Source organism: Loxodonta africana, chromosome 23 (assembly GCF_030014295.1).
Source record: "Loxodonta africana isolate mLoxAfr1 chromosome 23, mLoxAfr1.hap2, whole genome shotgun sequence".
In the NCBI taxonomy this organism is placed as follows: Eukaryota; Metazoa; Chordata; class Mammalia; order Proboscidea; family Elephantidae; genus Loxodonta; species Loxodonta africana.
This window is the reverse complement of record NC_087364.1, coordinates 318,242-343,899: the sequence shown is the minus strand read 5'-3', so window position 1 is coordinate 343,899 and position 25,658 is coordinate 318,242. Positions and strand designations below refer to the sequence as shown.

The 25,658-nt window shown below is 39.0% G+C and overlaps 2 protein-coding genes across 4 annotated transcripts in view; one reads left to right on the top strand and one right to left on the bottom strand.

Moving 5' to 3' along the window:
* The window catches only part of PROZ (protein Z, vitamin K dependent plasma glycoprotein), a 29,015-nt gene extending 22,627 nt beyond the window's left edge, over positions 1–6,388 (top strand). The window contains exons 7-8 of the mRNA XM_023553084.2: positions 4,559–4,676; positions 5,556–6,388. Of these exons, the coding sequence (XP_023408852.1) occupies positions 4,559–4,676; positions 5,556–6,064 (627 nt within the window). The 3' untranslated portion in view covers positions 6,065–6,388. The remainder of the gene's footprint in view (positions 1–4,558; positions 4,677–5,555) is intronic.
* Positions 6,389–8,270: 1,882 nt separating this feature from the next.
* PCID2 (PCI domain containing 2) overlaps positions 8,271–25,658 on the bottom strand; it is a 34,946-nt gene continuing 17,558 nt past the window's right edge. Inside the window, exons 7-15 of one of the 3 annotated variants that reach the window (XR_010319078.1) lie at positions 22,658–22,761; positions 17,254–17,329; positions 16,276–16,417; positions 13,072–13,172; positions 12,016–12,089; positions 11,731–11,856; positions 10,719–10,842; positions 9,895–10,111; positions 8,271–9,496 (exon numbers count right to left, since the gene is read on the bottom strand). Coding sequence is in view for 2 of the 3 variants with exons in the window: in XM_064275207.1 (XP_064131277.1) it covers positions 10,022–10,111; positions 10,719–10,842; positions 11,731–11,856; positions 12,016–12,089; positions 13,072–13,172; positions 16,276–16,417; positions 17,254–17,329; positions 22,658–22,761 (837 nt within the window). In the remaining variant the exon portion in view is untranslated. Of the gene's footprint in view, positions 9,497–9,564; positions 10,112–10,718; positions 10,843–11,730; positions 11,857–12,015; positions 12,090–13,071; positions 13,173–16,275; positions 16,418–17,253; positions 17,330–22,657; positions 22,762–25,658 lie in introns of those variants that run through there. The other 2 variants (XM_064275207.1, XM_064275208.1) reach the window with 2 other exon arrangements.

Below are 25,658 nucleotides of genomic sequence, written 5' to 3'. Positions count from 1 at the left end.
GATCACAGCCTTCAGTATGGATTACACCTCAACATAAAGAAAACAAAAATCCTCACATCTGGACCAATAAGCAACATCACGATAAGTGGAGAAAATATTGCAGTTGTCAAGGATTTCATTTTACTTGGATCCACAATCAACGCCCTTGGAAGCAATAGTCAAGAAATCAAAAGAGACATTTCACTGGGCAAATGTCCTATAAAAGACCTCTTTAAAGTGTTAAAAAGCAAAGGAGTCACTTAAAGGACTAAGGTGTGCCTGGCCCAAGCCATGTATTTTCAAATGCCTCATATGCGTGTGAAAGCTGGGCAATGAAGAAGGAAGGCGGAAGAATTGATGCCTTTGAATTATGGTGTTGGTAAAGAATATTGACTGTCAGAATAATGAACAAATCTGTCTTGGAAGAAGTATAACCAGAATGCTCCCGAGAAGCGAGGATGTCAAGACTTCGTCTCACATAATTTGGACATGTTATCAGGAAGGATCAGTCCCTGGAGAAGGACATCGTGCTTGGCAAAGTAGAGAGTCAGCAAAAAAGAGGAAGAAGCTAAACAAGATGGATTGACACAGTAGCTGCAAAAATGGGTTGAAGCATAACGATTGTGAGGAGGGCACAGGACCTAGCAGTGTTTCATTCTGTTGTACACAGGTTGCTATGAGTCAGAACTGACTCTACTGCACTTAACAACTGACTCGACTGCACTTAACAACAACATTTTCCAATAAAACTCTGAAAAAGAGAATTAGTAATACATAGAGTTGAAAATTACTTTTAGAAGTTATTTTTTCTTACATTCTAATTAAGAAATTGGTCAGTCAGTTGCATTGCATTTTACTAAAACTCTAGAAGACTAATGCTACAAATGCTATCTTTCCTCAAACTTGGTTTTATGCACCTATAAAACAAGGATAATAATATGCTTCAGAGTTGTAGTGAGGATTAAAGATGTGTAGAAATTAAAGATAATGTACCTAACTTGTTAGTCAGTAAATGGCAACAATTATTAATAAACACTTAAAAAAAAGGTTTCAAAAAATGAGGCTGAATTTTTTTTTTTAATTTTTATTGTGCTTTAAGTGAAAGTTTACAAATCAAGTCAGTCTCTCATACAAAAATTTATATACACCTTACTATATTTTTTTTTATATATATATATTGAGTCAGAATCGACTCTACGGCACTGGGTTTTGGGGTATATACCCCTAATTGTTTTCCCCCTAATGAGACAGCACACTCCTTTGCTCCACTCTATTTTCGTGTCCATTCAGCCAGCTTCTGACCCCCTCTGCCCTCTCATCTCCCTTCCAGACAGGGGCTGCCCACATAGTCTTAAGTGTCTACTTGATCCAAGAAGCTCACTCCTCACCAGTATCGTTTTCTACCCCATAGTCCAGTCCAATCCCTGTCTGAAGAGTTGGCTTTGGGAATGGTTCCTGTCTTGGGCTAAGAGAAGGTCTGGGGACCATGACCTCTGGGGTCCTTCTAAGATTAAGTCTGGTCTTTTTATGAAAATTTGAGGTCTGCATCCCACTGTTTTCCTGCTTTCTCAGGGATTCTCTGTTGTGTTCCCTGTCAGGGCAGTCATCAGTTGTAGCTGGGCACCATCTAGTTCTTCTGGTCTCACGCTGATGTAGTCTCAGGTTTATGTGGCCCTTTCTGTCTCTTGGGCTCATAATTACCTTGTGTCTTTGTTGTTCTTCATTCTCCTTTGTTCCAGGTGGGTTGAGACCAACTGATGCATCTTAGATGGCCACTTGCTAGGGTTTAAGACCCCAGACACCACTCTCCAAAGTGGGATGCAGAATGTTTTCTTAAGAGATTTTATTACACCAATTGACCTAGGTGTCCCCTGAAACCATGGTCCTCAAACCCCTACCCCTGCTACACTGGCCTTCGAAGCGTTCAGTTTATTCAGGAAACGTGTTGCTGAGGCTAAAATTTTTTGAAAAACTTTTTTATACTCTTCTAGGCATTTTTCCATTTTATTAGACTAGGTAAAAGTAAAATAATTAACATTTCTTGAGCTAGAACCTGGGCTATGTGGGTACATGCTTCATTTCATTTAATCCTCATAATAACCTCTTATATTCTCTGTATTACATTCCTGGTAGTATTCTTTGCTATGAGACCTGCTTTGTCTGGTATTAATATAGACAATTCAGCTTTCTTCTGATCAATGTTAGCATGGTATATCTTTTTTTTCAAACTTCCACTCAATCTACTTATATTTTTATATTTAAATGCATGTTTTATAACTGTTTTATAGGCAGTGTATAATTGGTCTTGCATTGTCATCCAATTTGACAAATCTCTGCCTTTTAATTAGGGCATTTAGATTCTTTATTGTTATTATTGATATGGTTAGATTTACATTTACCACCTTGCTATTTGTTTTCTATTTTTCTTATCTGTTCTTTTCCTTTTCTGCCTTCTGTTGGATTAATCATTTTTTCTCCTTTATTGGCTTATTAGCTATAATTCTGTTTTGTTTAATGGTTGCTTTAGGGTTTATAGTATACACCCTTATCACCGTCTACTCTACTTGTAACTTACATTATACTCCCTCACCACAGTAGAAAAACCTCCTAACAGTATACTCCCATTTGGCCCCTACTGACCTTTGTGCTATTGTCAGACATTTTACTTCCATATATGTTACAAACCCTACACCACATTTTTATTATTTTTAACAAGTTATCTTAATAAAAGGTATAAATAGAAAAAAATCTTGCATATAAACAGTAGTTATATGTTTAATGGAATGCAGCTACCATTTCCAGTGCTCCTAATTCCTTTGTGTACCATACTTCCATCCGGTGTCAGTTTCCTACTGCCTGAAGGACTTCCTTTACTATTTCTTATGGTGCAACACTGCTGCTGATGAAGTTTTTCAGCATCGTATTTCTGAAAAAGTCTTTACACTTCACCTTCATCTTTGAAAGATATTTTATCTGGGTATAGAATTCTAGGTTGACAGGTTATTCCTTTCAGTGCTTTAAACATGTCATCTCATCATCTTCTTGCTTACCATGTTTTCAAAAAGAAATCCACTGTCATCACTGCATTTTTTTCCACTGTACGTGTCCCCCCTCCCCCCACCCCCAGTTGTCCTTGAAATTTTCTCTTTACCACCGGATTTGAGCAATTTAATTATGATGTGTCTTTCTGTAGTTTTCTTTGCGTTTCTTGTGCTTAGGATTTGTTGAGATCCTTGGATCTGTGGGCTTATAGTTTTTTATCAAATTTGGAAAAATTTTAGCTGTTAGTTTTCCAAATATTTCTCCTGTTCGCCCACCTGCTTTGGTAACTCCAATCACACATTAAGCCATTTAAGTTCCATAGCTCAGTGACGGTTTGTGTATTTTTAAATCTATTTCTGTGTTTCATTTTGAATAGTTTCTATTACCATGTCTTCAGTGTTACTAATCTTTTCTTTTGCAGTGTCTAATCTATTAATCCCATTTAGTGTATTTTTCATCGCTAGAATTTTAATTTGGATTTTTTAATATCTTCATCTCCACTTAACTTTTTGAATGTAATTCAATTACAATGGTTTTATTGTTCTTATCTGCTAATTCTAACATTTCTGTCAATTCTGGGTGTTTTAATAGAGTTTTCTCATTATGGGTCACATTTTCCTGCTTCTTTGCATGCCTATTTATCTTTAAATTTTTGCCAAACATTGTGAATTTTGTCTTGTCAGGTGGTGGATATTTTTATATTCTATATTTTTTAATTTTGTTCTGAGATGCAGTTAAGAAAGTGGAAATAGTTTGATCCTTTGAGATACAAGATTCATTAGCTAAGTAGGGCCAGAGCAGTACTCAATCTCAGGATAATTATTCCCTAATTACTGAAGCAAGACTTTTCTATGTGTTCGACTCAATGTCCCATGAACCATGAGGTTTCCCAGTGCAGCTGGGGAAACAGACACTACCCCAGCCCTATGAGTTCTCCTGCTAATACTTTGGGTGGTTCTTTCCCTGACCTTAGCAGCTCCCTCACATGCACAAGCTAGTGGCTACTCTGCTGAAAAGGGAGGCCTATTTAGGATCTCCAGAGTTCTTTCTCTACGAAGTTCTCTCCTTTCCAGTACTCTGTCTTGCAGACTCTAGCCACTTTGGTCTTCCTGGGCTCTCAGCTCTATCTCCTCAATTCAAGGAGTGCATGCTGGCTTTTGCCCAGGTTATCTCTTCCTTCCTTCCTTGTGGGACAGAAACTCTCTTAAGGCAGTAAAATGAGGCACTCATCTCTCAGAGATCACTGTCCTTTGTTGCCTGATGTTTAGTGTTTTAAAAACTGTTGGTTGGTATATTTTGTAGATTTTTAATTGTTTTAAGTGGGAAGGTAGATCTGATCCGTTACTCCACCTCAGCCTGAAGGGAAAGGATCAGCTACATCTTATGGCTGAGCAAACAAAAGCCTACGTTGTGGCTTGTTGTAGCAAATTTAAACATCAGTCATCTGTCTCCAGAGCAGGTATTTTTAACTGCTACACGGTATGGCCTCCTAATCCTGCACACTATCGCTAGCAATTGTCTGTTTTGACTTTTAAAGGTAAAATTAACAGATTCCAAAGGAAAAGACTTTTGTGGTGGTGTTATAATACAGGAAGATTTTGTACTGACAACAGCGAAATGTTCACTCATGCACAGAAACATCAGCGTGACAACATGTAAGTATTTTATCATGAATTTTAATAAGATCACTTTGGAAACGAAAATTTTCCTGTGTTTAAGAATGAAAATTTAAAAGCTTGCTAACGCAAGACAGACTGAAATCAGCTTCAGTAATACTGAGATACTCATTATACAATCAGAACATATACATAAAACACCTAGCAGAATGTCTGGGCAGAGTAAGCAGGTAAATGTTAACTAATATTTAGTGTAAGAAATCACAACCTATAAAAATATTACCTCATTTGACACTGAAACAGAGCAGTTGTGGTGGAAGAGATAGGTAAGTAGCTGCAAGTCATAAAAGTTGGGTTCAAATTCTCTACCATATGTGAATTTGGGCCATGTCCCTGGGCTTATTGTCTGGCTTATCTGTGCCTGTTTTCTTATCTATTAAAAACTGGGCAATGATTTCTATAGGGAGGTTATAATGGTTACATAGTGACCTGTGAAAGTGTCCTATAAAATACCACGTGAATGCTAGCTTATGGCTCTGAAGAAGCTTAAAATACACTTTTACTCATCAATTTTCAATAAAAAAAAAAGTCAGCCTAAAAGCCTACTTCTAAATAGCATAATCATGATTTACTTGAAGTTTTTCATTTCTTCCTACTTTCTGACCACTTCGCTCAACTCCATTGTATTCTCCCCACTTCTCTCCACCCCTCCAAAAAAAAAAACTCTACAGAACTGAATTTGTTGTTGTTTTTTTCTTTGAGACAATGTGAGGAGAGGTCATGGAAATTAGTTGAAATACTTTATTCTTGTTATCATACTAAGCCTCTGTCTAGTAACATGGTTCCCTGAGAAATTAGTTTCTAATTATTTCAACCCTGAAAACCACTTTAAAAACTGGTAATTGTTCATTATTTCAGATTTCAGTAAAATGAGTAACGACCCACTGACGGTTAAGAAAATTCATGTGCACATGAGGTACAACGAGGACACTGGGGAAAACAACTTGTCACTGTTAGAGCTGGAGGAACCCGTTCAGTGCCTCTGCAACGGGCTCCCCATCTGCATGCCTGAGAAGGACTTTGCGGAACACGTTCTCATTCCCCGCAAAGCGGGCCTTGTCAGCGGCTGGACAGTCAATGGGACTGAATTAGGCGACTCACTAGTGAAGTTGCCAGTCACACGTTTGGACAGTGAGGAATGTGAAGAAGTACTTAATGTGACAGTCACAACAAGAATGTACTGTGAGAAGAGTGACTTGGGGGCCGGGCAGTGGGTGGAGGGAAGCACTGTCACAAGAGAACACAAAGGCACTTGGTTTTTGACAGGGATTATGGACTCGTCACATACAGAAGAGTATAGACAGGTGTTTCTTTTCACCAGGATTTCAAGATACTCACTCTGGTTTAGACAAATAATGAATAATTAAAAGTCAGCTAAACAGAGTAAGATATGTGGTAGAATTCCAAATTTTAACTGCAACCACAGGGATAAACTGAAATTTTTAAAACAAAACAACTGTAAGGATATTACAGCTTCAGAAAAGCCTAGTCAGCATACGAACTACCAGAGTTACTGCTTGCTAGATCATTACTAAGTGTTGTGATCTTCCTATAATTTTTTTAATCTAAAGAGAGAGCTTAAAAGAGAAAACACATATTAATACATTAGTAACAAAACCCAGTTTTCTAAAATTATCGTTTTCAAATCTAATGCTTTATGATGCTAATGAGTCAATGAACATACTCTAATAATAAACATACTATAAATAAGTGTATGTCTTTAATATGGAAGCTTGTAAGAACTGCTGATCAGTTATGCAGTAACCTTATAATTCTGTTGGGTTTACCTATTGCCAGTGGGAGTAAAATCGTTGCTACATGTTGGAAGAAGTTAACTAGAAGAGGATTTACGAGCAAGGATAAAGATAATACTAAAAGGGAATATTGTATAGAAGCATTTTAGAGAAAAGGATTGGGAAGCGTAGAGAGACTGAGCAGGCAGAAAACTTTCGGCCTTTAAAAAAGGCTTGTGTACCAGGAAATGTACTTGCTGACCGAAGGAAACTCACAGACTCCAAGGCGGCCGCTGATTCGGGGTCTGAAAGCTTGCATCTCTCAGCTCTGCTCCTGAACTAGCTCTGTGACTCTGAAACAGTTACTTGTTGCCTCAGTTTCTTCATCTCTACCTGGGAATACCTACAGTATCTACCAAGTGGGGCCAAGTGAAAGCTACAACCCTATTCAGCACATTTGTTGAATAATAATCTATTGTCATTGTGAAGACTGCAGTTTGAATCAGGAATAGAAAAGACAGAGTCCAGAACAAAACACTGTGCTTCCCTGGTGACCGTAAGAACTCTAAGTGGGGGTTTTAATTTGTACTGAGAATGAAAAGCGAGAGCAAACGGGTAGGAATGATGTAACAGTTTTTTAAGTTAATCAAAGTGAGTAGCAAAATTGCTCAACTGAGTGTATATAGTTTCTGGCTCAGCGGTTTAAGTATAATAAAAGAGCTTTTTACAGGCTTATGGCTCCGTGTACTCCATGGCACAAGGCGGGAGAGAAAACGGGAAACCAAGTAGAAAGTCTCTAACTTCAGACACACAATCCTTGGTGAAGGTGGTCTGCCTGGGATCTCTTTCTGTAGAAGAGACTTGCTGAAGAGCAAAAAGGGCTTTATTTTTAAGGGACTAAAAATGTAGGCTGATTTAAATATTCTTTTGAGTTGACAATAATTCAGATTTCTAAGTCTTAACTATTCTTAAACATGCTAAGTATCTGTTTTATTTTCTGGTGTTCTGCTTTAATCCCAGAATTAAACTTTTTTTCTTTTTTTCAGGCGGGGGGGGGAGGCAATCTGCACATGAATTGGTCTACTCTATAAGAATTGGCAATGCTAATCTAACTCAGACTAACGGGGAGAGCACTGGGGAGCTAAGGTGAATTTAGAAGTCTCACTGAAATTCAGTTGCATTATTTTCAAACTACCATAAGGTAACTGGGCCATTAGCTTAAATTCTACCGCGTGTCAGAGTAGGGCTGTGCTGCAGAGTTTTTAAACGGCTGATTCTTTGGAAGTGTACAAACAGGCTTTTCTTCTGAGGCACCTCTGCGTGGACTCAAATCTCCAACCCTTCTGTTAGCAGTCAAGCGTGTTAACCATCTGTACCACCCAGGGACGCCACTTAAATGCCAACTAATGATTTAAAAAAGAAAAAACATGCATTGCAATATTTACATAAATAATGCTGCAGAAATACAAGCAATCTTGTTTATGGTATTAATTTGCATTTCAAATATGAATCTGCTAAGGTAGAGTAGAAAACCTATTTGAAAAGTATTACAAACACAGCATAAGGAGAAGTAAAGCAAGTGAAGAATTTCATTACGGTAACTACGGGCTCTATAAAACAACGACTATTACAGAGAAGGCTAAAGGCTTGAAATGCCAGCTGAGACATGGACATTCAAAATGAAAAGAACTGCTCTCTTCGCATATGAAGTTTAATAAAATGGTCAGAAAGCACTTGAGATAAACAAAACAACAAAACTCAAGGTATGGGAGCTAGCTTAGCTTTGGTGACATTTTAGAGGGGCCAAACTACTTTACACTTGGGCAGAGATTAACGCCGATTATTTGATGTCTGTGATAAACAAACACAATGTTAAATGTCTTTGTGTATGCTCCTGTACTTGACCTAGGCCACTCTGCACACAGACTTTTATACAAACAGTATATATACGCAAGTGAATTTATTGCTAACTGTAAACATATATTGCCTTAAACTGTCACTATTCAATAAATTGCCTGAAAATGTTGACAAACCTCAGCTTTCTACTATTAAAACCAGACGTATGAAATTCATGGTTATAGAAATTCAAATATTCAAATTACTAATAAAAACAAAACTTTAACAACTGGATGTTGAAGGATGGTTGAGGTCTTCTGCTGAGCGGTGGAAAGATCAGATTTCCACAGGTGATGCTGTTAGAGAAGAGTGGCCCAGTGGAGATAAACCTACTACAGAAAACATACAGAAATATAGCACACGCCCCGGAGCTGGTCTTGCCAGTGTGCAATCGTTCTGCGGCTGCCCTAGTGGCCACACTTTTCTGTTATGGAAACTGGTGGCTCGGTTTACCTTGCTGCCGAGTGGGCAGAGAAACAGCTCTAGAGGCCAACAAGGATTCACCTGCATGAAATCTGCTACGTTATTCTACGTTCAGAGTTTAGAAGTGGAGTTTATGTTCTCCCAGCTTGAATCTGGATGTGACTAAAGCAGAACTTATACTACACAACTAAGGAGACTAGGTCATCAATGCTGACATAGCTTCCACCTGCTTCTTTTGGGATACTCACTCTTGGAACCCAGCTACCACGCCATAACAAAGCCCAAGGAGCCTTTGGAGAGGCCCACGTAAAGTGGAACTGCAGACCCTGGACTGCAGCACCAACGTGCCTGCCACACGAGTGTGCCATCCTGGAAGTGGACCATCGAGCCCCCAGCACGGTCGCCCCAAATGATGCCACACGAAGCAGAGACAAACTGTCCTCACTGAGCCCTAACAAACTGCAGATTTATGAGCAAAATTAATGAGTGTGTTACTTGAGGCCACCAAGTTGTGGAGTGGTTTGTTATACAGCAGGAGGAACCTGACAGAGGCGCCAGGTACACAAATGGAAGTCTTCAGCTATGTAGCTACTACAGAATAAAAGGGAATTCAAAATTTATAGAATGATTCCTCTGCACAAAGAGCTGCTTTCAAATTTGATGACTTTACAAAGATGAGCTAAGACAGTTTCTTAGCAAGTTTTCTTCATTAGCAATTTTTTCATGAAGAGAGGAAATATGCATACCCTGAAAAAGATGAAAATAATAGGCTATAAAACCTGGAAATATTAAATAAAATTAAATTCCACTTTTAAAAAGAAACCTTTTTAATATTTAAAAATAGATGTAGCCTGGAAGATATAATAAAAAATATGCCATCGTATAAATTCAGAAAGTCTTTTTATAGAAAGAGTTACAAAAAATTACAAAGTCTTTATGAATAACATTTACAAAAAGAAAACTGGGTAGCTGCCTTAAAGACAAAGCCTCCTTTGCAAAAACTTCAAGAATGCTTCAGAGCCAAGTAAGGTGTTCTCATTTTCTGAAAAAGGAGTTCTAGGCTTTTGTGAGGTTAACATTAGTTGTGAATGATAAACGAACACTTCAATTTATCTGTATGTGCATGCTGGCAAACTTGGTCTCACCATCCCTGAAAGGGGGGCCTTGAAAAGCTTCCGTGAGTAACATGACTGATGCTGTCAGTGCTGACTTCGGCAGCCTCATTAGAAACACAAGTAACGAAATGCTCCTTCCATCTTCACAGCTGTACAGTCAACAAACTGTAGACAGTGGGGGGAATGGATTTTGCTTGCTCACAACCAGCTTCTGATGCTGATGTGATATGTAGCCTTTAATGTGACCCTGTAGGAGGAAAAAAAAAGTAGAATTGGCTTTATTTCCAGATTTGAGCTCACCAAAGATGCTGAGTGATTTAATTAACTAGTCCCTTAGCAAAAGCATTTAAAAAAACAACAACAACAAAAAACCAAACTAGTTGTTGTCAGGCTGATTCAATTCATGGTGGCCCTGTATGTGTCTGAGTAGGACTGTGCTCCATAGGGTTTTCAATGGCTGCTTTTTTTCAGAAGTAGACTGCTTGGGCTTTCTTCAGAGGTGCCTCTGGGTGGACTCGAACCTCCAACCTTTCAGTTAGTGACCAACTGCTTACTATTTGCACCACCCAGGGGTATCTCTCCAGTAATAGTGCAATTTAATGCAATGGGATGACAATGAATACATATATATGACAGAAAACACAGAAATGTATATTACATACACGTACCCACTCTCTATAAAGTTTTTTGAATCTTATGGTATTTCCTGGAGAAAAAATTAGCTGTATTAGAAAATATCTTCACAAAAGCAAAGGACCTTTTAGTAATTTTAATATCCTTACATTAAAGACTCAAATTCTAGATCAAATTCTATTGCGAATAGCTGTTTAAATTAAAACAGGGAGATCATATACCATATATATGAGATTAGCCAAAATACACTGGACTTCATCAATATCCACGTCTTCTACTTGCATGAATTTCAAGGCAACTAGAAAAGCATCAAGAGACAACTGGTGTGTTTTGAGTAACAAATACCTGAAAGAAGAAAAGAGAAGTCTGTTTTACTAATTAATAAGATAGAATACTTCAATGGCCAAAAAAAGGTACAGGGGAAAACAAAACAAAACACCTCTTAATAAACATTTTCTTACCTGTTAGATCCACAGGTACATTCTAAAAATAAAGGCTATTAAATATAATTTTGACTTTTCAATTTCAAGAAGCCACAGTACAAATATATATTTTTATATTTACTGAAGATTTCATTGAATCTAAGGTGTGTATTTTTTCACATTTTAGTATCTCTGAAATCAGGATGTATCTTACAATGGACAGTACTTTTTAGTCAATAAAATATTGTCATTACAATTTTTTATATGCTACTACTCATAGATAAAAAAAAGACTGATTTTGTTTGAGGGTTAATTAACATAGGGAACTAGGTCTCAGTAAACTTCCGGAATTAAAAGGAACAAGCGTATGAAGATTTAACTTTCTGACAGATAGGCATGATGGGGCAAGCTTTAGTTGGTCATAAATAAAGAAACTGAGCACTCAGTCTTACACTCTCTGATAAAATGTGAAGTATTTGATTCTTAGGGCCAACATAAAAAAATATTTGTTACAATATCCTCTTACCACATATAACCTTGTGTTGTATCAAAAAAGTAAACCGTCTGTCCCAAAACTGTAGACAGAGCATTTGTTTAATCGTCTGTCTCAACACTGAGGCAATTAGGAGGTGATGGGAAGGCTTGGGAAGTTTAATTTTACTCCACACGATTAAAGGGAAGATTACCATCCTTGTCTCCAAAGAATACATATCCCTTTTACTGTAACATTTTTCATAACTTGACAACCCTACTGTATGAGGTACACGAAGAGTGTAGCATTAATTAGTTAAAAAGAAAACACTTTGCTCACACTTTTTTAAAAAGGTTTCTGTAGGTGATGATCTTCAGCTTTTCAAGAATAAGGAAAATGCCACAACGAATGAAAAACGTCTCATGTTTGCTCAGAGCTTCGTTCAGCAGTAAGAGGTTGCCTTCACTGGGGTTGACAGAGGGAAAGAGAGGCAAGAACAATCGTAAAACACAATCCCAGGAAAAGATATCAGCAAAAAGCAATTATTTCTTACACAAGATTAGAGAAATTTCTTTTAATTTTATATTTTAAAAGATTCCACGTGATAAAGATAAAACACTCTACCTTACAGCTTTGGTGACTTCAGCAAACTGCATAAGATGATATTTTTTCAAAAGTTCAATAGTTGGCATGTGACCCTAAGACCAAAAGTGAATTTTTCAAAATAAAAACGTTTCCATTTTAAACAGAATTTTTTTCAATAAAATTCTTATCAAGGAATTAAGTGTAAGACAAAATGCAACTTGTGTTTTTTTTAGAAATTCTCCTCAAGTATCTGAACAAGGATTAAAAACATCACCGTATCCCAAAAGAACACTGGTCAGAAATCAGAAAACCCACACAAGTCCAGCTTTGTCGTTCAAATGCATGTGACCATGACCCTATTTTCTCTAGGCCTCACGTTTCCTATCATTTATACAAATAACAGGAGGGGTGATAGCTGGGGAAATCGTAGCATAACTGTAAGATTCAGAATCAGTTAGAACATTTAAATCTGAGTGTCTCTATGAAGGAGGTCCAGACGTGGAGAGGGACAGGAACGGCACTGCTGCTTTCCCTTTATAAGTTATTCTGAATTACTTAAGTTTTTAACCGTATTTATATATTGCTTTGAAAATTAAAAACAAAAAACTTTAATGGGGGGAGAGAAAGCTCTATCACTTTGAGAATGTTTTAGTCAATTAACTTATCACTTACTTGGCATTTCTTTACAAATATCAAAGATTAATTTTTGGTGACTAAATAAAATACCTACAGATAGATTGGAATGACATTTTCCTTTCTTGGTTATGTAACCCATTTCTATTAACATTAACCACTTTAGATTTTTAGGGGAAATGAAAATAATACGCACTTTTTATCTGTCATATATGAGGCTTTTGAGTTAGTACTTTTAAGAAACAGAAGCAGAGGCAAAGCCTTTCTAAAAGGAACTAAAAATACTCCCCACGGAGAGACACGGGTCAGGTCACATACCAGTGCTTACTCGCTCTCTATTTTGAGATGTGCTCACACACAGGTCAGGCTGTGATCAAGTATACACCATCTGCTGTATTTTTAAAAGTTTACTAACCTCTTTAAAGCAACATGATCTATAAAAGCTGAGTAACAATCACTTACCAACAGCATTTTTACTGGAAGCAAATATATCAGGATCATCCGTTTGTTCTTCTGACTTGAGCGGTGACAATGCTCAAAGGCAAATGACAGATATTCCTCAGCTGCAGAAAAAGAGTCCACCGTCCCCATCAAAAGCTATACCAAGAAGCCAGCACACCCTGCACGTCCACCGTCCCCATCAAAAGCTATACCAAGAAGCCAGCACACCCTGCACGTCCACCGTCCCCATCAAAAGCTATACCAAGAAGCCAGCACACCCTGCACGTCCACCGTCCCCATCAAAAGCTATACCAAGAAGCCAGCACACCCTGCACGTCCACCGTCCCCATCAAAAGCTATACCAAGAAGCCAGCACACCCTGCACGTCCACCGTCCCCATCAAAAGCTATACCAAGAAGCCAGCACACCCTGCACGTCCACCGTCCCCATCAAAAGCTATACCAAGAAGCCAGCACACCCTGCACGTCCACCGTCCCCATCAAAAGCTATACCAAGAAGCCAGCACACCCTGCACGTCCACCGTCCCCATCAAAAGCTATACCAAGAAGCCAGCACACCCTGCACGTCCACCGTCCCCATCAAAAGCTATACCAAGAAGCCAGCACACCCTGCACGTCCACCGTCCCCATCAAAAGCTATACCAAGAAGCCAGCACACCCTGCACGTCCACCGTCCCCATCAAAAGCTATACCAAGAAGCCAGCACACCCTGTACAAGGCAAGGTCGTGGACGCTCCACAGATACATCCAAACTCCCTGAGGGAGCGAATTACTGGGCTGAGGGCTCTGGGGACCGTGGATTGGGGAACATCTAGCTCAACTGGCATAACATAGTTGATAGAGAAAATGTTCCACATTCTACTTTGGTGAGTAGCACCTGCGGTCTTAAAGTTTTATGAGTGTCTGTCTAAGATACTCCACTGGTTTCACCCCATCTGGAGCAAGGGGTGAAACAAAAGACACAAGGGAAAGAGTAGTCCAAAGGCCTAATGGACCACAACTAGCCCTGCCTCCCCCAGACTGAGTCCAGCACAACTAGGTGGTGCCCGGCTACCACCACTGACTGCTCCGATAGGGATCACAATAGGGGGTCCTGGACAGAGCTGGAGGAAAATGTAGAAAGAAATTCTAACTCACAAAAAAAGACCAGGCTTACTGGCCTGATAGCGACTGGAGAAACCCCGAGAGTATGGCCCCCATACTCCCAGTAATGAAGTCACTCCTGAGGTTCACCCTTCAGCCAAAGATTAGACAGACCCATAAAACAAAACGAGACTAAAGGGCACACCAGCCCAGGGGCAAGGACCAGAAGGCAGGAGGGGACAGGAAAGCTGGTAATAGGGAACCCAAAAGTTGTGGGGTTGTTAACCAATGTCATAAAACAATATGTGTACTAATTGTTTAATGAGAAGCTAGTTTGTTCTGTAAATTTTCATCTAAAGTACAATTGAAAATATATATATATAGAATTGTGTATAGAAAGAAAGAAAAAACTACAGTTGGAGTCAGATGATTTTGATTTAAAATCCAACCCTGCAACTTAACAGTTTGTGTCCTTGAAGAAGCCTTTTAATGTTTTTAACCTTATGTTCATCAGTTAGAAGATATTTAACAACCTCATAACATTGTCAACCTCATAGGACAGTAAGGCTTAAATAGGACAGATTTAGCAGGATGATTTAGGGTCTACATTGCTTCCCTTGAATATTATTTATAATGTTGAAGCCCAGGTCATAAGGCTATTGAGGAGGCAGAACCAGGACTGGGAAGCCAGGCTTACCCTCTCCCTGTTGTATAGGTTTGCTTAGGACCTGGCACTGACTGGAACTATTCTGCTTCCTGTGTAGCCTGGAGTGGTCACAGTCCACAGGCTAGTCAGCTTTGGCTGTAACAAGCCTTTACCATTTTCCCAATGTATGTACAAATTATGACCCTTACAACTTGTGCAGGGACCACAGAACAGTTACAGCATGGTCTGTCCTGCTGCTAGGCACTTGTTTGTGTTTCAGGTAGAACCTTCACAGGGCGGGGCAGGCCATTTAGGATGAAATGACACTCTGCCTTCTAGCCAGCGGCAGAGCTGAGGTGCCTCCTGGAGACTCTGGGGGCCTGCTAACGGCTACAACGATGATGTCTTCCAGTTAGTTCTGTGGCCGCTGTGCAGTGCTTCCGTGGTGCTGTCTGAATTATGGTCGTACACTTCGGCATACTTGAATTTCCCTTGGAAAATATGGTATATACTGCTTTGATTACTTTTACAGTGAAAAGTCAACATGCTTTGAGGTAAAAAGAACAAGCCAAGTGATTTTCTTCGTAAGTTGAAGAGTATGATAAAATTGTTGTTACTTGCTTAAAAAAAAAAAAAAAGCTACACCAAAAGCATCTAAATGTATCTTTAATAGTAAACCCTGCATTTCCTGCCTGCTCCTTATTCCCCCATTTTACTCTTATATAAAAGGAAAAAGCCGCTTCCTTTATGATTATAAAAAACAGCTGCCCAGTTTCATTTCAGTGATCAGTGATTTTTCCTGAGTAAAATTTATAGCACTAACTTCAAACACGACCGCCAGAAAGTCCTATTTAACTGAGGAAATTGACTTTCATTGAAACTGTTATTTGCCTAAGGTCATCTGGCAAGCCAGTATGATTAACATTTTAAAAGTTTAATATGTATACACATAAGTAGCAAGGTACTCTGAGGTCAAAAGGTGGAGAGAAAACAATTCCTTATATTCCATTCAAAGAATAATCATACACTTAATTACTTCACAAAAAAAGGAAAAAAGGATATCCATGATAGACTGTAACACTCTAACATGTATTCTAGAAACCTCATATAGATTAAAGAAAAAAAAAACAAACCCATGCCAATCAACCAACTCATAGCGACCCCGCAGGACAGAGCAGAACTGCCCCATAGGGTTTCCAGTGAGCAGCTGGTGGATTCAAGCTGCTGACCTTTTGGTTGGCAGCCAAATGCTTAACCACTTCGCCACCAGGGCCCCAGTATGGATTAAGAAACTTAAAATATAATATTCATTTATTTAATCAACTTTAAAACAAAGAAAGAATGTAACATTGTTTAGACATATATGCTACCTTAATAAAAAAATACAGTGATTGTGTTCTCTGAAACTCTACCACTTAAGGTGCTCAAAATGCAATGTCTTATTTAAAATTCTGCAAAAAAAGATTAACACCATACCTTGCTTAAAGTCACTATCAAACATAGCCTTGCGTCCAACATAGTATTTGTATGTAACTCTCTGGGCGGTGGTATAATCATCTTTCAGATTTGAGCTGTCGATTGCTCTAATTAGAGGTTTACACAAATGGAGTTTATTGATCTACAATGAATAACAATCCATTTAAAATATTTTTTTAAAAGGCAGGTGAGTATATATAAACATCTACTCCACTAGGCATATGCCTCCTTAAAATGGGAATTATAAACCCTATTTCGCGCATCAAAATTAGATATTGAATAATAAAAACTTAGATAAAAAACGACACGGCCTAGGTCACATTCACTTTGGAAGCACCTCAAAGACAGAGTCACCCTCCAGGACAGCTGAAGCTGAGGTTCCACGATGAGCCCACGTGACTGTCTGCAAAGACATGCTGCATGTAGTAAAGCAACATGGATCGGGAGAACACATCAAATATGTGATATGAATTTAAAGCTCCAAGAACAGATTATCCCAATTTCAGCTGTTGACATGTGATAGAGCTACACTCCATCTGGTCAACTTTATGTTGCAAGGAATGATTTATTTATCCATCTATCCATCCATCTACTTTTAAATAGTTAATTACTACAACAGAAGGTAGTAGGGACTGGAGTGAAACCGCCTGCATTTAAAGCCCAGTTACGTCACGCTGGACCAGTCACTCAGCATACTGGCGCCTTCGTCTGCCCTAGAGATGGTAACTCTGCCTCACCGGACTGACATTTAAATACAATGATACACGTAAAGCGTTGACAACAGTGCCTTGTACTTAGCAGGCACTCAGTAAACGTTAGCTGTTACGATTACGAACAGATTATGATCATTTCCCAAGCAATGTCAGGGAGGCTGGCTATTAATTAAAGAGAAATAACACAATATCTGGGAATAAGGGAGAGAGGAAATTTATACAGGTGTAAATTTTTTTATTATAAAATACCCAACGAGAAGCTTACCTTAAAATAAATTTTAAATAACTGATTCACCAGAAAGAGCATTCCCCACTTCTTAGAATCCTCTATACCAGCACGACTACGGAAAAACAATTTTTAAAAAGTTATATAGGAAATAAAAATTTTATTTATAAATCACAAAATAAACCTGCTAAACAAATTAATATCTTGAGATAAAAATCCCACAGCTCAAGTCAAATAAAATTATAAAAGGTGTCTTATCTAACAGGTGAAATTAAAAAGAGAGCAAACCAGGAATTCTGACCCAATATTTGGGTGATGCATTTCCCCCGCTGCACCGGTTTCTTCATCTGAAGACTGCTTAGTTTGCAGTGATATTATATAAAAGCTAATTGTTATAAAACATTTTTTTAAAAGCACATTTTTACTCTTATCATTACAAACAAAATGAATTACTAAAATATTCAACATGGATGAATCTCAAAAACACCAAGACATAAAAGTTCCAGAACAGGCAAAACAAATTAACACGTGAACAAAACCACAACAGTGGCTGCCTCTGGGTGAGGATGAGGGACGGCCAATGAGGAAAATTTCAGGAGGGATAGGCCTCTGAAGAGTGGTGTGGGTTATATGGTTGTACACATTTGTCAAAACTTAGCAAACACACAGTTAAGATCTGTGTAATTCATTATATGTAATTTTACCTAAAAAGACAAAAGAGAAACTCGGGTTTTGATTTAGAGGAAAGTTTACCGATGCATGCTGCAATGTTTAGGGGAAAGTGCACTGATATCTGCAATTTCCTTTGAAATGCATAAAAAAGGAGATAGACTGATGGATGGCTAGAAGGGAAAGATCCCCGATCAATCTGATAAAGCAAGCAAAGTGCCGCATATACTGGTAAATTCTTTCACCTTTGCTGAATGTTTGAAAATTTCCATTAAAAAATCTTGAAAAAAAGTTCAGAGCTGAGTCGGCTACGTATTTTTATTCTGCAAGTGCGTCTTCTTCCACAAAACTTACAGGCTTTCAGAGAAGTTAGTGCCAGAAAAAGAATGCCCGATGGCCGGGTGCCTGGAAATACTAAATCCAAGGGCATGAAGTCAATGCACATGAAAATACAAGTACCCAATATGGAAAGCAAGCCATGGAAAAATAAATTACTCAAGACCAAAACGCGCCAAACATTTAAAACAGTCTAAGAATATTATTCAGTTTTAAAATATAATTTTTAGGATAACTGTTTAACTGCTATAACCAGCTCTTTTATATGATTTTTGTCACTAACTAGTTGTATGACCAAGCGAGGCACTTCCTCTCTAGGTTTCACTTTCCTCACCTGTAAAATGGGGACATATAATAATAATGTTCCATCTACCTTGAAGTGTTTAAAAAAAAAAAAGGAAAAAATGCACAGACGAGGACTTTGTAATTTATACTAAATGCCATATTGTACTTATGATGATGCCCCGGCCAGTCTGGCACCAAGGGCAATGGTCTCTTTTGGAGAAAAGTGGCAAAAGTAGTAACGCCCAAGGGGAAATATTTGTCACTTGACAACCTTGAAGTTGCCAAGGATTTCATTTTACGTGGATCCACAATCAACAACCATGGAAGCAGCAGTCAAGAAATCAAAAGACGCATTGCATTGGGCAAATCTGCCACAAAGGACCTCCTTAAGTGTTGAAAAGCAAAGATGTACTTTGAAGACGATGGTGCGCCTGACCCAAGCCATGGTATTTTCAATCACCTCGTATGCATGTGAAAGCTGGACAATGAATAAGGAAGACCGAAGAAGAACGGACGCCTTTGAATTGTGGTGTTGGCGAAGAATATTGAATATACCATGGACTGCCAAAAGAATGAACATATCTGTCTCGGAAGAAGTACAGCCAGAATGCTTGTTAGAGGCAATGGTGGTGAGACTGCGTCTTACATACTTTGGACATGTTGTCAGGAGGGATCAGTCCCTGGAGAAGGACATCATGCTTGGTAAAGTACAGGGTCAGCAGAAACGAGGAAGACCCTCAACGAGGTGGATTGACACAGTGGCTGCAACAATGGGCTCGACCATAACAACAACTGTAAGGATGGTGCAGGACAGGGCAGTGTCTCGTTCTATGGTATATAGTGTCACTATGAGTCGGAGCCAACTCAATGGCACCTAACAACCACAGTATCACAGAAAAACAGACATTGTATGGTTTCAGAATGGCAAAAGATCAAAAAACACATGGAATCAGTATGTTGGTGAAAAAACCGACTTGCTCTGTGATAAATGTGTTATTTGCAATTTCAGCTGGGCCCCAATGAGCACCCCCAAATACTTTAGATTGTCCCTAACAGGGTTCTCAGCCTATTTCCTAGGTTGTCCCTAAACAGGGTTCTCTGCCTACTTCCTAGCACACTCGTGCCAATTTATCACTTACCAAGAAATCCAAAACCAAATCCGTGGCTGTAGAGTTGATTCCAACTCATAGTGACCCTATAGGACAGAGAAGAACTGCCCCGTAGGGTTTCTGAGGAGTGGCCAGTGGATTCTAATCGCCGAACTTTTGCTTAGCAGCCGGGCTTTTAACCACTGTGCCACCAGGGCTCCCTATCATTTACCATTCCCTCAATTTCTTATGCCAAATATGTTCCCTCTTCGATCAACAGTTAATTTGTCGATCTCTTCCTGAATTCCCCCCTCCTTTTCTTGATACTAGAATAGTAATTCCGAGTGAAACCTCTGCCTTTTTCTACTACTTTCAGTCCCTTTTCCCAGTTACCCTTTATTTAACCTCTTAAATGTTGCTGTTCCACTAAATGTCTTTTTCTTTATTGAGATATATAACTCACATGCCATCAAATCCATCTTTTTAGGTGTACAATTCAGTGCTTTTTCAGTCATTCATAAATTTGTGCAAGCAACATCCACTATCTAATTCCAGAATATTTCATCACCATAAAAACAAGGCCCATATTGGTTAGCAGTCAGTCATTATCCCTCCTCCCTTTACCCCGGCAACCACTAATCTACTTTCTGCCTCTAAAAAACCCAAACCCATTGCCATCAAGTTGATTAGGACTCATGGCAACCCCGCAGGATAGAGCAGAACTGCCCCCACAGGGTTTTCAAAGTTGCTCCCAGAGAGGCTGGTGAGTTTGAACCATCAACCTTGCAGTTAGCAGCCAAACGCTTAACCACTGTGCCACCAGGGCTCCTTTTTCTGTCTCCATAGATTTGCCTATTCTGGATGTTGTTGTTGTTAGGTGCCATCCAGTCAGTTCCGACTCACAGTGACCCTATGCACAACAGAACAAAACACTGCCCGGTCCTGCGCCATCCTTACAATTGTTGCTATGCTTGAGCTCATTGTTGCAGCCACTGTGTCAATCCATCACGTTGAGGGTCTTCCTCTTTTCCGCTGACCCTGTACTCTGCCAAGCGTGATGTCCTTCTCCAGGGACTGATCCCTCCTGATAACATGTCCAAAGAATGTAAGACGCAGTCTCACCATCCTTGCCTCTAAGGAGCATTCTGGTTGTACTTTTTCCAAGACAGACTTGTTCGTTCTTTTGGCAGTCCATGGTACATTCAATATTCTTCGCCAACACCACAATTCAAAGGCGTCAACTCTTCTTCCGTCTTCCTTATTCATTGTCCAGCTTCCACATGCACTATTCTGGTTATTTCATATAAATGGAATCATATAGTAAGTGTCATTTTGTTCTGGCTTCTTTCATTTAGCATGTTTTCAAGGTTCATCTATGCTGTAGCATGTATCACTTTTCTATGGCTGAGTACTACACTTCATTGTATGGGTATACCACTTTTTGTTTATACTTTTATCGGTTGATGGTCATTTAGGTTATTCCCACAAATACCACAAAATCTAGACAAGCAAAAATCTTTCCCTTTGTTATAAGGCAGTCTGATGACATAAAACTGCCAAGGTGTAGTCTGCCTTCTGTCACCCCCCGGAAGTGACAGAGGGTGCAACTATCAGCCTGGATCACTGAGAACAGCGGTTCTCAAACTGCAGTGCCTGAGCAGCCGAAGCAGCAGCAGCACCTGCCAACATGTGGAAATGCCAGTTCCCAGGCTGCTCCAGACCTAACAAATCAGAAATTCTAGGGGCTGGACCCAGCAATCTGTTTCATCAAAACCTCTGGGGGGCTGGACCCAGCAATCTGTTTCATCAAACCCTCTGGGCGAGTCTGCCGCTCACTACAGTCTGAGAACCAGCGATTCGGGTCGGGGCTTGGCAAACTACAAACCACAAGCCAAATCTAGCGAAGCACCTGTATTTGAACAGCTAGTGAAATAATAATGATTTTTTTGTTTTTAAATGGTTGAAAAAATCATCAAAGAATAATTTTCCATTAAATGTGAAAATTACATGAAATTCAAATTTCAGTGTTCAAAAACAACAAACACAGTGTTTTATCAGAACACAGCCGCACACACTCGCTGACGCGTTGTCTATGGTTCTTTTCACGCTCCCATGGCAGACCTGAGCGTGGCCCACAAAGCCTGAAACACCTGGCCGTTTACATAAAGAGTCTGCTCACCCCCATCTCAAGGACAAAGAGTGCTGAAAAATGAGAAGTTGGAACGCTTTCTAGGAACAATAGTGTTTGTTTGTTTACACGGACAGCTTTGCTTTACCTTTCTCTATAATTTCTAAAACTCACAAATAGGCGTGTGATTATTAATGGGGGATGCCATGGGGCTTCAGGAGAAAAATGGAAACACTAAAGTAGAATCAAATGGGAAAGTACAAAATTTAAAAAATAATTTTTAATTTCTAAAATAGAAACAAATAATGGCAGAAAAGATCAGTCAACTTGAAGGCAGGTCAAGACAAATTACCCAAAATGAAGGAAAGAGAAAAAAAAGATTAAAAATAAATAATAATTACTGAAAACAAAAAATAAAGAGAAAACAACAGCCAGAGTAAAAAAGACCCATTATATACTGGGAACAATGGTAAGAATGACAACTTACTTCCCATCAGAAACAAAGGAAACTAGACGGAATGATGTTTTTAAAGTGCTAAAAGAAAAAAACCTGTTAATTTGCTAGAATTATCTAGCAAAATGATTTTTCAAAAATGAAGAAAAATGAAAGCTTAGAGAGTTCATTTTAAGTAGACCTGCACTTAAAAAAGAAAAGAAAAAAAAAGCTAAAGGACGTTTTCAGGATAAAGAAAAATGACACCAGATAGAAACACAGATCTACAGGAAGAAGAGCTCTAGAAATGGTAGATACATGGCTAAAGAGAAAAGCCGACTTACAAAACACTTGATTATTTTAAGCAGAAATAACAGCAGTGACTGGGCAGGTTTATAACATATGTAGAAGCAAAATATATGACAAAAATGGACAGGACAGGAAGAGGCAAACACTGTTGGCAATTCAAGAAGGACGACATCTGCCTTCCAAACCCTTACTTACGTGTCACTGGCACAGACACGAAAACAGCTCATCAATAATTCTGCTGCTTTTTCCAACATGTCCCCAACTTTGCTTTTTCCTTTCTTTACCAACTGTTGATCCGCCTAATGGAATATAAAAGCACTTATTTTTTATTTCCTCTAGATTCCTTAATTAAAAAAGAAAATCACAGTGCAGCTAAGAACAAAAACGGCTACAATGAGGAGTCAAAGGCCCAAAAGGTCCTGGAGAAATCATCCAGTCTATAATTTTTAAAAAAAAATTGAGAAATCTATAGATTATTCCAGCTCTTCCACAAATCAAATCTCCCTTCAACCAAGTCAAGCTAATAAATTACTATTTTTCATACCTACATCGCACACGGCATTATGCTACTAAGGAGCTTTTTCTAAGTCACTAAACTTCACATCGCCTATGAATTATAGCCATAACCCTTGAAACAAAAACTTTTCTAGATACTAAAGTCAATACTAAGTTTGACTATTCCCTTGTTTTTAGGAAGACAGTCTTAAAGAAGAAAGAATCTGTTTTCTCCCCCTCACAGTCTTTGTAACAGTGGTTCTCAAAGTACGTGCATGGATACCTAGGGGCCTCCAAGATGCCTGCAGGGGAGCCACACCATCACAGCGACCTTCACAATGACACGAAGCCATTATTTGTCTTTTTTATTGTACCGACATTTACACGGAAGGTGAAAAAGCACTGGCAGGTGAAACCACTGGAGCCTAACAAGCGGCAGCCATTGCACCCTTCACCGCCATGCACGTGCAGTGAACAAGTAAGAACGCTTGTTTCACTTTTAAAATGTCCTTGATGATCTAGCAAAATTTAATTTTACTAAGTCCTGATCCTTGAAGACATCTTTGTAATGAAATAAGAAGTATTTATAAAGCATTTCTGTTGCACACAGAAGTAGAGTTGTTTTCAGGAAAAGCATTTGGGCAGCAGTTTGAGTTCCAAGTTCAACCAGCTGCTTTTCTCATGGAACAAACAACTGACAGACAAACACGGTCATCTGGGCTTGGGTATCTGGCAGGCCATTTTCTCAAAAACAAATGAAACAAGACTGTCAGTTCTAGGCAAACAACTGACAGTATTTGTTGTTAATGATAACATTTGAGCTTTCAAGTCAAAAAGAGAATTTTGGACAACTTGGACTGACACCTTCAGGTGGCAGCTTCCTTGTTACTTCAGGACCTTTCTGATGAGGTCACTGGATATGCTAACAAATGTGGGGTTTTTGTTTTGTTTTTAACGTAATGAAATGTGTCAACATTCAGAAGATCCGTATAACCCAACAAACCAGTATTTTCCAAATGACAGTAATGTTACGAAATCATACACGGGGAAAAGATCCATTCAAAGTGCAAAAAAAGACCAACAGATTTTAACGTAACAGAAAATGCAAAGTTCACTGACAGGCATTTCGGAGTCCACACTGTAGCTAACCTTTAAAAAACTACCTCTGGAGAGTTCTGGAATTCTGTCAAAGACAAACATCTAACTTATCTGAAAAGGCTACTAGCATACCCCCTGCTTTTCCAGCGATATCTGCGTGAGGCCATATTATCATACACTTCAATCAAAACAACACACTGCATCCGTACGGTGACTGCAGAAGCAGACACGAGAATCCAGATGGCTTCTCCTGAGCCGGACATTACAGTGATTAAGATATAAAATAATGACACTCTTCATAGTAGTACATTTTGTTTGTTTTGGAAATAGTTATTTTTTATTTAAAAAGTTATGTTACCATATAAAAAGTTTATTATTTTAAATGTATAAATAACTTAAAAAATTTTCCCAGTTAAAATCTCTAATACAGTAAATATAAATGAACACAACCCAAATAATCAAAAGCCCTTACGCATAATCGGTAATTTTTATTTACCATTATTATATTCTTCAGCTCTAAGATTCCCATTTGACTCTTCTTTTTATCTTGCATTTCTTTGCTGAGACTTTCTATGTTTTCACTTATTTCGTGTGTGTTTGTAATTGCTCACTGAAGCATTTTTATGATAGCTGCTTTAAAATCCTTGTCAGAAGACTTCAAAATCTATGCCATCTTGGTGTTAGTTTCTGTTGTTTTTTGTCATTCAAAATCACAAAAAGCTGAGATTTTCCTGGTTCTTGGTATGAGTGATTTTTAATTACAGCCTGGACATTTTGGACATTATGTTATGAAACTCTGATTTTCTTTTGTTTTAGTAGGTTGTTTCTGCTGACACCCTGCTGGGAGTGGGGGCAGACCATCACTTCTTTGCCTCTGGGTGAGAGTGGAAGTCCAGGCCCCCTACTCAGCCTCCTCTGACACCAAACCAGCAGAGAGACAGAAGGGCTTCTCGTTACCACCAGGTAACGGTGAAAGTCTAGGCAAGTTACTACTTGGCCTCCGCTGTCAGGGATGAGGGGGGCCTGCAGTTTTTCCAGTAAGGTCTGGCTGGAATACAGCAGTTAGTTTCAAAAAGATTTCTGTTTTGTTAGGCTGTTTTGCCCCTTTCCTGGTCCCTTAGCAAGAAAGAGCAGTTTTCTTGGGGCTTGCTTTGCCTGTGCCTGTTGGCATTTCCAGATTTCAGGTACCCAGTCCAGGGTGTACAGATACAAAGAAACCCAGGGAGCTCAGGGCCATGTCACTCCCTGAGTCCCACTCCATCTCCTTCCCCCCACCTTTCAGAGTAATGTTTGCTTTACAACTTCCAGGGTTTCTACTGCATTTAACAGGAGAAATAGGGAGAACTGTCTACTGCCTCTTGTCTGGAACCAGCCATCAATAATTCTGAAAACTGTAAAGGGGTCCTTAGACCAAAAAGCTGAAAAATGCTGCTCCGTAACTGGCTTATGGTGGCCCTCAAGGGGAAACTTCTATAAAATCCAGGATCTTTACCTTATCATACCCTGACCTTTATCGTAAAAACCCTTAGCTACTGCCTCAATCTACATTAAGCTGGAATTCCTAAAATAGGGGTGGCCAGGACACAGGTTCAAGTGTGAAAGA